The following is an 11,679-nucleotide window of genomic DNA, read 5'->3' on the forward strand; positions in this document are numbered from 1 at the left end:
CAGGAGCAGAAGCCCCGCCCCCCTCCTTCCCGCGCGTCACAGCTCGCGCCGCCACGGCGTCCTCCCCGTTGCCAGGCGACGCTCGGGCGCTGTCAGCCGCTCGCGCGCCCCCCGAGCGCAGCGTTGCTGATTGGCCGCGGGTGCCAAGGGCGGCCAATCGGGGCGGGGGTTGTTGCGGGGTGGGGACGCCAGAACCAGACGGCGGGTGGGCAGGCGGGTGTGAGGGAAGGCGGGAGCGGCGGGGAAGGTTATTGGCGACCGCTGACGAGAAGATGTCGAGCAGGAGGAGTGTCGGGGACCCCGAGGTGAGTGAGAGACCCTCCCCGTCCCGGCCACCCTCCCACCGGCGGGCGGGGACGGGCTCCAGGGGAGCGGCGGCCTCATGTCCTGAGGCAGATGTGGGAGGAGGGTCCCGGCGGCCACGGCGTCTGTGGGGGATGTGGGGACCGATTCTTTGGGGACTCTCAGAGGGCTGGTGAAGCCTCCAGACCCGTGACTCAAGGTGGGTGGGAGGTTTATTGGGTCCCCTGTTGCCGGGTGTGTTGCGAGTGGGGCGAGAAAGCGAGAGAAATTCTCCTTTTTGAAGCTTTCATTGGCGATTTGTCAGAGATTTAATACCGAGTTGGCGATTCAGAGATCTCAGTGAGAGCAGAGCGATAGGATGAAGAGAAACGGCCTCAAGTTGTGCCAGCAGATGTTGAGGTTGGATGTGGGGAACAATTTCTTCCCCAAAGGGCTGTGGGGCATTGGAACAGGCTGCCCAGGGCAGTGCTGGAGTCACCATCCCTGGAGGGTTTAAATGACCTGTAAATTATGTTCTCAGGGACATGGGGCAGTGCCAGTGGTGCGTTAACGGTTAGGCTCCATGATCTTGAAGGTCTTTTCCAACCAAAATGATTCTATAATGCTACATCTGAGAGGATTCCAGTGGTCTCTCTCATTTCATTGTCTCTTGGGGCTGTTTAAATTTCCTCTTTTGTTAACTTTTTTTTACTTTTAAATAAATACCTGGCTGTATATTGACTTCCTCTCATCTTTTCCTCCTCAAAACAGTATTTAACCAGGCGCATCCCTCAGAACCCCAAATATCAACATATCAAAACCCGCCTCGATACTGGTAAGTGACAAAAACCAACCAAATGTAGGTGTAGGAGTGCACAAAAATACACTGAATGTTTTAACTGCCCCTGTGTCCTGAGCTGCTTTACCCCTGATACTGTGTCAGGACTCACGTCGCGATTGTGATGTATCCGGCCACCTCTGTTGCGACAGTTCCCATCAAAATTACTGGCCTTGGAGCTTCTATACACGGTCTTTTCTTTTATAAAGTAGTATTATGACATGGGTGTGAATAGAAATAATTATTTGGGGAGTTGTCATTGGGGAGTTTTTGTTGTTAAAGCGGTTGCATTTGTAGTATCCACGCAAAAACATTGAGGAAGGGACAGCATGGCCGCAGTTGCACTTGAAACCACGTGTCAGAGGCAGGGTTTGAACACCAACATCCTGATTTCAGCTGAAACATACGGAGTTTTAGGTCGTGATTTTGTGAAGACAATGATTTTCTTCTCCAAAGCATCATCAAAACAACACTTTTAAGCAGAGAGGTCTTGATGTGGAACTTGTAAACAGGAAAGGTGCCATGAGGCTGGTTTTTGGGGAATATCACCATTCTGCGGATATTTTTATATCCCTTACTGAAAATCATGGAAAATAAAACTCAAGCATGTTCTATCGAAGAACTGAAACAGCGCTGTGGGTATATGAAGAAGATTTTTGCTCCATTTGGTTATGAACATTCCCAGCGAGTTCCCCTCTCCCATGTGGAGTCTTTAAAGAAAGAAAAGCACTAAGAGGAAAATCAATGTTTGATTTATCACTGCCTCTGTTTTCATGAGGAAACAAGCTAACTGATTATTTTCTTTCTCCTTACAGGAAACAGTTTAACAAAATACGCCGAGAAGTTGGAAGAGATCAAAAGAAGTGAGTATCTGGAGAGGAGTGGGACTGAACTTGCGGTGGGTTAGTTCAAAACTCAAAGAGCGTCGAGGAGCTGGTTTGAATCCCAGATTTGCTTGGAAATCTCCACTCCGATGATTTCCACAACCAATTACATGCATGAATGGTAGAAAAATGCAGTGATAGGAAGCAAAGGTGTTTCTACCCGGGCACTTTCCGCTCTCTCCTGCGCCTCATTTCTCTGTCTCTCGTGGTGCTTTACAGATTTAACTTAAGAAACCAGGCAGGCAGGTCCAGGAGTTTTTCCAGATCCTTCTCTGTGCAGATTTTCGTACTGAATGGCAACCAGGCAGGAAGAAATTCTCTGGATTTAAAAAAATAGACCAGACTTAACTAGGAAGACTCAGACCAAACTTCTGAGGCTTTATTTCACTTGTAGTTAAGTTATGGTTGAACTTGTGATCTTCTCCTTTTAGATAATTTTAGTGTATTTGGATTTATATCAGAATAGTCCAGGACAGGAAAGAGATGAGCTCGTTCCTGTGTAACTCATTGATTTTTACATCAATGTTTTGAAGACTTTGGGCCAAGCTTAACTTATTTTTACTTCAGTCTGTTTTCCTACTGAAAATAGACTTTAAAATAAATTCTTACTAATAAAACTAACATTTTACTACTTTATTTCCAGCTTCTGTCAGGGTTATTTTCCCATGGAGAGCCAAGAAAGCTATTAAAGCCCAGAGCTGCATTTATTGACGTGCAAGAAAACTCCTCCCCATTAATTAGGATTTTGAATGTTCGGTTTGACTTCTTAGACCCATTTCTGTGTTCTTTTCAGATTCAGATTATCAGGGAAGTCACTCATCCGTCACATAAATATATTTGTGCTCAGCTTAGCACAAAATGGTCCTTTGTTGCTGGTTTGTTTGTTGCTTTTTCTTTATAAAACACCACAAGTCTTTGGGGAAAATCCAAAGAGAAACGACCTTGTTTTCCAAAATCCTGTGTTGACCAACTAAGATTTCAACACTTAACGCTAGGTTGCCATCGCTTTTTATCTCTGCTGAAAATCTTGTTGCGTGGGCCGAGCTGCTTTTCAATCTCCGCTGCGAATCTGATTCCGTTTCGTGCCCAAGTTCTTTTGTTTCGTTGTGGTTCTGGACTCCAGGAGAAACTTTCTCATTCTTTTTTGGGTTGAATAGACGCTTTCTGTTCCCAGGCAGTTTAGAAACTTCTCCCCCTTGGTTTCTCATGGATAGATGACACCGGTTGGACACGACTTTTAAATACCCAGCACAGTCAACTCTCTGTCTCTTGTGTAATGTGAGAGAGTGGGATTTAATACCGCGGAATCAAAAAATGATAAGAGAGCTGGAACCGCAACGATTTATCCTTTGGAGAACTGGCTTGAGGAGAGACACCGAGTCTCTTCACTCATTTCCGAAGCCTTGAGGAGCATCTCCTTGAATACACAATAATTAGAGTTTCAGGCCCGTTTACTGAAGCAATAAAACATGTCAGAAAATCCAGATGGACCTTCCAGGACGGAACCGGGTACGTCGTGTTGCTTTTGTAGTTGGAAACAGTGATGTTCTGATCTCAGTGGGGATGCTCACGCAATTGTTCAGATTGGGCTGCTCTTGGCTTTGTAGTAACAGTTTTATTGTGGTTTTTCTCATTGCTGGAAATAATTCTGGGTGGTAAAGGCAAGATCTTGGTCCTAAAAGCTTGTTCTGGATTAAATAAGCCCTTCTTGGGCTGGGAGGAAACACCCAGCAGCTGTTTTGTGTGAGCGCTCTGCCCGCAGTTCTGCTTATACATCCAGCATAAGCTTTACTGCTTTTAGTTGTCCTTCTAAATTAAGTTTATTTCTTGCTTTTCCTGTCACTTTTGCCCATAATTGGGGAGTTTTATGGATTTGAACATGGGCGGCGTGTGGGTTTTTTGTCAGGCAGGTGTAAAAAGGATCATTTTTGCTGTTATTACCAAACTATAAAGGGAGATTTAGCAACCTGAGTTTGAGGCTTGAACCCAAGTGCTTTTGCATGAGCCGCGAGGGTCATTTTTGTGTTAATTAGCGATCTGAAATCTAATTTATACACAGGTCTTGTACTCCAGACCAGGGTGTTTTGGACGGGCTCCTTTTTTCAGTTGTTCAGTAGCAAGTAGGTGCTTGCGTTGCAGCTTGATAAACATTATTTAAGGCTCCTTCCCTAAACATGCGTCAGCTTGAGAGCTTCCATACGTTATTTTGTGGTAATTTTTGCTGCGGTGGTTACAAGGATATGGATTGGAGCCCTTCCCCCTTCTGTTTCTTCCCTTCGTGAAGCGATTCAGCAATTCAACAGATGGTTTTAGAGGATTTAGCATCGCTTAACTGGCTGGATTTGATACAAATCCTATTCTCTGTTATTAACCGAACAGCCGGAGAGTGCCTGACTTGGAATACCCTCCAATAGTTACTAAAATAGTAATAGAAAAATTGCAAAATATTTGCCTTTTTATTTTAAAAATCAAAATCTGTGGCTTTGGAGGTGGAGCCGAGTAAGGGAGGCGCAATTTAATGTTGTGAGAAGGCTTAAATTCATTGGAGCTGCATCCAGAACTCGCTTACAGCTGCAGTACCCAATGGGGAGGAATTTGCTTCATCTTCTTTCCCTGCCTTTACAGCATTGACCTTTTTCTCTTCTTTTCCCCCTCCTTTTCCATCTCCTTTCTTGCCATTAATTCCCCAAAGGACGAGGCTTCTATCCCATCCCATGGGAAACTATTTCACATCAAGATGTTCCTCCTGATACCCGTTGGAGCTTCTACACACGCCCTTTTGTTACCCCCTGGAAAGCTTCTCTTTTCCTGCTGTTTAAGCATCACAACTATCTGTTCACAATCAGATTTCCATCCTTGTCATTGCTTATTTAGCACCGTTAATCTCTGCTCTGGTGCTTTACCAGCCGTTCCAACACACCGCTCCGTTTTCTTGCTGCCTAAGCTTTGTTTTCAGGCTTAAGATTCAATTAATCCAGTTTTTCCGTGATGATTATTTGGTGCTTCAAGCTGGTATCCACAGGTTTCTGCATTAAACTCCGTCCCCGTTTCTTTAAATATTCACCTTAGCACATTTTAAGAATCAGAATGTGTCAGAGAAAGAAAAACTGGAGCGTTTTAATGGGTAAGATTAAATACACACGTTATCTTAGTCTTTAAAAAGACGTAGTCTGAGATAAAATGTCCCTGTGCGCCGATTCTGCTGTAACTCACACATATTAAAAATTCAGGTAAATTAAACCCTTTGGTTTGAGGCTTTGTGAGCATAGCAGGCAAGGTGATAAATTCCCCCACTGAGCACAGGAAGCAGAAAATAATACAAATTGGGGTCTAAAAGCACCTAAATCTGCCTTCCCCACTTTAGATCTGGACAAAAATCTTCCTTGATAACCACTTTTACATTTTACAAAGCCTTCGGGTTTGCAGCCGCGTTGGAGAAGAGAGGCTACGCCAACCTGGGAATGATCTGAAATTTCACATTGTCCTCTTGTCTTTTTGAAGATTACAGATATAAAAAGGACGAGCTGTTTAAAAGACTGAAAGTGACTACTTTTGCCCAGTTGGTACGTATCATTCCCTCTCCGGCTTCTGGAAATTCCCTTCTATAAACATTTTTGCTTTGTCCAAATCCTCTTATATAATTATATAGTCTTAGTGTGTAATTGTATATCGGCTTCTTGTTGCGCTCGCAGGTTTCCCTTAATCAAAGCAAATCACTTGGGTTGATATTTTCAGAGCAGCCAAATGCTGCGTAAAGTAGTTGGGAGGGTTGTGACTTCAAGGCTTTCTGTATATTTCTTTTAATTGGAAATCTGATTGGTAAATAAGGAGCTGTGTTGCTTGTATGTTGGTTCGAGAAAATCAGTAAAAAGGTAGAAATTAGTAAAAACTCAAGGGGGAAGGGGAAAGGAAAGGAAAGGAAAGGAAAGGAAAGGAAAGGAAAGGAAAGGAAAGGAAAGGAAAGGAAAGGAAAGGAAAGGAAAGGAAAGGAAAGGAAAAAGGAAAGGAAAGGAAAGGAAAGGAAAGAAAAAAGGAAAGGAAAGGAAAGGAAAGGAAAAAGGAAAGGAAAGGAAAGAAAAAAGGAAAGGAAAGGAAAGGAAAGGAAAGGAAAGGAAAGGAAAGGAAAGGAAAGGGGAAAGGGGAAAGGAAAGGGGGAAGGGGAAAGGAAAGGGGAAGGGGAAAGGAAAGGGGAAAGGAAAGGGGAAGGGGAAAGGGGAAAGGAAGGGGGAAGGGGAAAGGGGGAAGGGGAAAGGAAAGGGGAAAGGAAAGGGGAAAGGAAAGGGGGAAGGGAAGGGAAGGGAAGGGAAGGGAAGGGAAGGGAAGGGAAGGGAAGGGAAGGGAAGGGAAGGGAAGGGAAGGGAAGGGAAGGGAAGGAAGTTCAACTTGCAGATAGTGCAGGAGTGGGTTTGTGCAGACTCGTGTTTTCAATTCCCCTGGATTGTTAAAACCAATCCAGCAGCTCTCACTGGTGCGACGAGCTGATTTAATGTGAACATCTCACCCAATTAACCAGGGCTGATTTTAAGCAGTGTCGTGTCTGCTCTGAAAGCTTTCAGTTGCAGCCAGTGACTGAACTTCATAAATATCAGAGAAAATAATCTTGTATTTGATATTACCGCACCACACATCTGGTTTTCCTTTATTCTAAGGCTGATGCTTCTTTTTTTTGCCACGTTTTGATTTAATAAAAGGATGCACTTATAGTACAGGCATCATATATGACCTTGAAGTCCGGTAGGAGTTGCATTGAGATATTTAGTATTTTTGGCTTGGGGATTGTTTGTCTTAAGCCGATCCCCGCTGTCTTTCACTGATGCCGGTGGATGCGTATCAAGGTTTTTGTCCCTCTCCTTTGTTTCCTGCAGGTCATCCAGGTCGCTTCTCTATCTGATGAAACCTTAGAAGTGCCAAACGAGGAGATCCACAAGCTGGAAGGTAACAATATTTATTGTAAGCACAAAGAGAAAGAGCCGTAGATCACTGACATGGTGAACTGTGTCCTGACAGACGCGGCTGATTATTCAGCAAGTCTTTTAATCAGGAGGAAAAAGTATAATGTAACCTGCGGTTTGCAACCATTGCACTTTGGGAACAGAAATACTCTGAAAACAGAAAGGCTCACAAATACTGAATTACTACAATAAGGATTTTCTTAGACATCGTGTGTCAAGAATTAAGTTTGAATTGAATTCTTAAAACGCGATCTTGAGCCCTTAAAAATCATACAGCTCTTTATTATTTTTAATATGAGACTCTCAGTAAATCATCTTTATAAGAGGATGGAGATCAGGTTGTCTCTAAGAGATGCGCTTTCTTCTAAGAATAGAACCCAGGCTTAAGAGCTCCTCGTTTTATTTCCTGTGACGTTTTAACTCTTTGTCCCCTGTCCTCTCCCCAGATGGTGATTCTGCTGCTCCAGATACTGAAGTCACAGCAGAGACAAACGGGAAAGGGAGCCCTGAAGGGACACCCAGTCCGGTCCTGTTCATAGACGACGCGGGAGCTGGAGAATCCTATCGGTCCACGCTGCAGAGGTGCCTGATAATAACACACCATTTTCTTCCTGTCTTAGAAGAATCATTGTGTTTATCCAGCTAGTGATTTTAAATCGCTACAAAGTGGCTTTATATTGTATTTCTCATTAAAGCCTGATTTTTGTAGATCTGGGGATGTGAGCGAGAGAGAGGGTTGGCAGGTTTTCCTGCGGCTGTAACCCAAGCACCTGATGATTGTCTGAATGGCTGACAAAGAAATATGTTTGTGGGATTCGATCCACGTCCCTGGGTTCAAGAATCTGTGTTATAAACTGCTCTGATAAACTCAGTAATGTGGTGATCTTAATGGATGGTCGTGTGACTGAGAATAAGAGTCCGATTCTAAACGAAATAAATAATTAGCTGAGGTCAGAGATAGGAGGAAGATGCTGGAAGCTTTGTTGCAGCCTTTTCCTTGCTGTGCCTGATGTGAACAGAGAAGTTAAGCCTGACAGGCTTGGCCATTGCATATCAAAGCCATCGATTTAGCGACCACCACGAGTATCTGGAGGTTTCTGTTCGTGTGCCGTGTCCGATCGAGGGATGAGATGGGAAATCTCAGCCTAGCACGGCGTGTAGACGACTGACGGTTATGGACTGTGTCCTATTGCTGAGATCTCGATGCTGGCAGCTTCTTAGAATTATTCTCCCTCACCTCAGGGTCATTTAGGACATAAAACACCTGGACTGGACTGATCCAGACGAGTATAGTATTGCAAAGCTCTATGCTGTTTATTTCTTGATATTGATGTACTGGAAAGCCTGAAATAGAACCTCTCCATTTTTATGTATCTGGCTGTACTGGGATATAATTTGCTATTGGAACAGTTGATGGGGAAACCTCTCTGACCTGGGAAAAAGGTACAGAAATGTTCCATGTGCAACCTCTCACTGTAACCTCTTCTCCCCTCTTGCAGCGTGATAAGCGGCGTTGGTGAACTGGATATAGAAAAAGACGCTCCGAAGAAAGTGGACGCTCAGGCAAAAGAGACGCCCTATCCCGACTGCCCCTTCCTGCTTCTGGACGTACGAGACCGAGACGAATATGACCAGTGTCACATAGTTGGAGGTGAGGAGACCAAAATCCCACAGCAGCCTCATCTCACCTGGGGTTGTATATTTGAGGGACATCACTTGGGTGCAGCTTGTTCTCAGCGCTCATCCAGCACACCCACCTTCCCTGTGAAGGGATGAGAGGACCGAGCTGATTTTAATCCCTTATTCAGTGGGGTTTCAAGTTTGTTAAACTCTAACAAGTTGTGTCTGTTGTATTCCAGCTTGTCTGATGTTATTTCTCTCTTTTTTTTTTTCCATTTTCTCCTCTGCAGCTTATTCCTACCCTATTGCAACGCAGTCTAGAACCATGAATCCATATACCAATAGTATTCTGGAATATGTATCCTTTATGTATAAAGTGCTGGAATAAAATAAAAGAAATCAGGGGGGGTGTTGGTGAGGGCTTCCAAAAACAGCTGGAGCTAAAACAGCTGCTGTGTTCAGGATGGTGCTTAACCAACAACATCTGGGGACGGGCGGGGAGGTTATTTACGGCGCCTGCTCCGCTGCCAACATCTGGATGTAGTTTCTGTGCTTCCTCTCAGCACCTTGACAGGGACTCGCTTTTCTCTGGGGGACAGAAAGAGGATTATTTGCTAGGATTAGGCTGATAATTTCCTGGGTCGTTCGCTTGAGGCCTGCAGGGGAGAGGGCAGGTTGTAAATGAAGCTGTTTCTTGCTGTTGCCTCTTATTAAGTAACCAAGTGGTGGGACTGTTCTCCAGTAGGGATTAGGCTGCGTCCTTCCAGCCTCTGGCAAGCCCTGGCTGCTGAGAAATCAGTTTTAAAACATGGATGAAGTGAAAAAAATCCTGCCTGATACTCACAAAACAAGCAGGGAGTCTCTCGGTCTCCAGTCCTATTTGTTTGTGTCTCTTTTGCTTTCTAAAAGGTATTAAATCCTTAGCTCTTGTACCCACCAGAAAAACGCCCATGGCAAAATTATCATTTTATATGACAACGATGAGAGATTAGCCAGCCAGGCTGCGACCACCATGTGTGAGAGGGGCTTTGAGAATGTGTTCATGTTATCTGGAGGTAAGTGGGGACGGGCTGGACTCCCTGAGATCTCAAGAGCGAAGAGCAACGGTTGTGTGAGCTGGAGATTGAAAAGAGCTGAATATTCAGCCCTGCCGGGTGTTTTATTTGCGACTGGTAAAATTCCTGGTGGTGGCCACTGATAAATTGCCATCTGTACATCTGCAGGCCTGAAGGTCGTTGCGCAGAAGATCCCAGAAGGTTTAGTCACCGGCTCCATCCCCGAGTGCTGCTATGCGGCGGCTCCCACCAGATCCGCCCGAAAAAAGGCCCCTCCCAAAGCACCTCCTGCACCTGCTGAAAATAAATGGAGATTTTCCGCAGACGACCTACAGAAGATAAAGCGCTACCTGGAAGAGGAGCACGTTCCTTCGGACACTGCCAGTAAGGCTCCAAGACAAACGCTGCTGCCGCTTTCTCTGCCCTGCAGCAGTTCTCTTTTTGCTGTGTTCTTTCCATGAAACTGCTGGCAGAGAGAGAATTCTTTTCCAAACAGACTGAGAAAATCCACCAAAACCTGGGCTGTGCTCATCCCAGACAAAGGAGCTTGGAGCCAGGGGGGGTCGGGCTCTTCTCCCCAGGAACAAGCGCCAGGAGCAGAGGAAACGGCCTCAAGTTGCGCCAGGGGAGGTTGAGGTTGGATCTGGAGAACAATTTCTTCCCCAAAGGGCTGTGGGGCATTGGAACAGGCTGCCCAGGGCAGTGCTGGCGTCACCATCCCTGGAGGGTTGGACAGACGGACATGAGGTTCTCAGGGACATGGGGCAGTACCAGGGGTGGGTTAATGGTTGGACTTGATGATCTTGAGGGTCTTTTCCGAACAAAATGATCTTGTGATTCTATTCTATGATGACAAATGGGCCCAATGCTGGCAGGCATATACCATTCTGCATGCTATATTTAAATGTCTTTAGGTTTTCCCAGTGATTAGTAGGTTTTTCACTCTTAGACCTGGATTGAGACTGCGTCTAGAACCCCCAGTTGACTTATTTTTGGGTCTATATGTTCCCAGTGAGAGCTGGAGAGCCAGCGACAGACAGGAAATCATCCACGTGTCCTCATGCTCCATCACACACGCAACTTCTGCTCTCCTTATTTTTCCTCCAGGCCGTCTTAGCCATGGTTCTTCAGGCCGTGACTCCAAAGTGACGACCGTGAGGAGCAGCCCCAGCCTCTCCAGCGCCGCTGGCACCGTGGGATCCCTCACCACTCGCTCTTTCAGCAAGAGCAGCCTCCAGAACAAGCCATGGAAATAAGCAGCCGTGTCTTCTTCCACTGAATAAACGAATGTCCAGGTTCTGGGAACCCTGAGCAGTGCAGCCCGTTTGTCATTTTAGGAATTCCGCAGAGAAAAATAACCAAAAAAAGCAGCGGTGGTGAATAAATGGCAGCTCGGGTAAGGCTGAGAGAGCTGAAATGGTTGATGTTTTATAGAAACGGGAGCGTGATCGCTTTGGCAAGGTTGATTTTTTTTATAGGTGCGGAGCCACTACAGAGTTGATACAACTGATTTTAATAGGAGAGGGAGGAAACTCATTGTAAAACCTGTGAGTGGTAGAAATGGTTCTGCTGATGTTATAGTTCAGACAAATTTGTGTCTGTAATGAATATTCTCCCTGTGCTGCGCCCGGAACCGCAAACTGTGCGGACAGGAGAACGCAGGTGACGGTAAATAAGCCAGAAATCATCTGTGAGCAAAAAGCGCCGTGTTTTGTGGCAGAGATACAGACGTTCAACAACTCCCCAAAGTGCTGGAGAGAGGATTCCGTAAGTTTTTGGTTTCTTTTAATTTATGTGAATGAACTGAAGTATTTATAATAAAGATTTGGAAACAACGCCCGGTGTGGCACTGGAACCTGACAGTCGTGTTTGCTTCACGGGCACTTTGTGAAACACTTCTGTGTTTTCAAAAGTGAGCTAGAGGAGAAAATACATGTTTTCCATCCTATCTCCCTTATTGTCCGGAAGGTTTCACTTCTAACTGTGCTTTGTCTGCTTCATTCCTTGCTGTGGTTCTGGAGATCTGCATAGTGAGGTTTTTTGTTCTA

The 11,679-nt window shown here is 45.2% G+C and overlaps 1 protein-coding gene across 1 annotated transcript; it reads left to right on the top strand.

The window, feature by feature from the left end:
• The first annotated feature begins 200 nt into the window (after positions 1 to 200).
• Positions 201 to 11,674, top strand: CEP41 (centrosomal protein 41). The gene is made up of 11 exons (XM_065856241.2): positions 201 to 305; positions 1,054 to 1,117; positions 1,936 to 1,983; positions 5,506 to 5,567; positions 6,870 to 6,939; positions 7,403 to 7,538; positions 8,456 to 8,607; positions 8,867 to 8,934; positions 9,517 to 9,631; positions 9,800 to 10,015; positions 10,739 to 11,674. The coding sequence occupies exons 1-11, from the start codon at positions 273 to 275 to the stop codon at positions 10,885 to 10,887; spliced, it is 1,113 nt and encodes a 370-aa protein (XP_065712313.1). The 5' UTR covers positions 201 to 272; the 3' UTR covers positions 10,888 to 11,674.
• Positions 11,675 to 11,679: the final 5 nt, after the last annotated feature.

This window comes from Patagioenas fasciata, chromosome 1 (assembly GCF_037038585.1).
Source record: "Patagioenas fasciata isolate bPatFas1 chromosome 1, bPatFas1.hap1, whole genome shotgun sequence".
Classification (NCBI taxonomy): Eukaryota; Metazoa; Chordata; class Aves; order Columbiformes; family Columbidae; genus Patagioenas; species Patagioenas fasciata.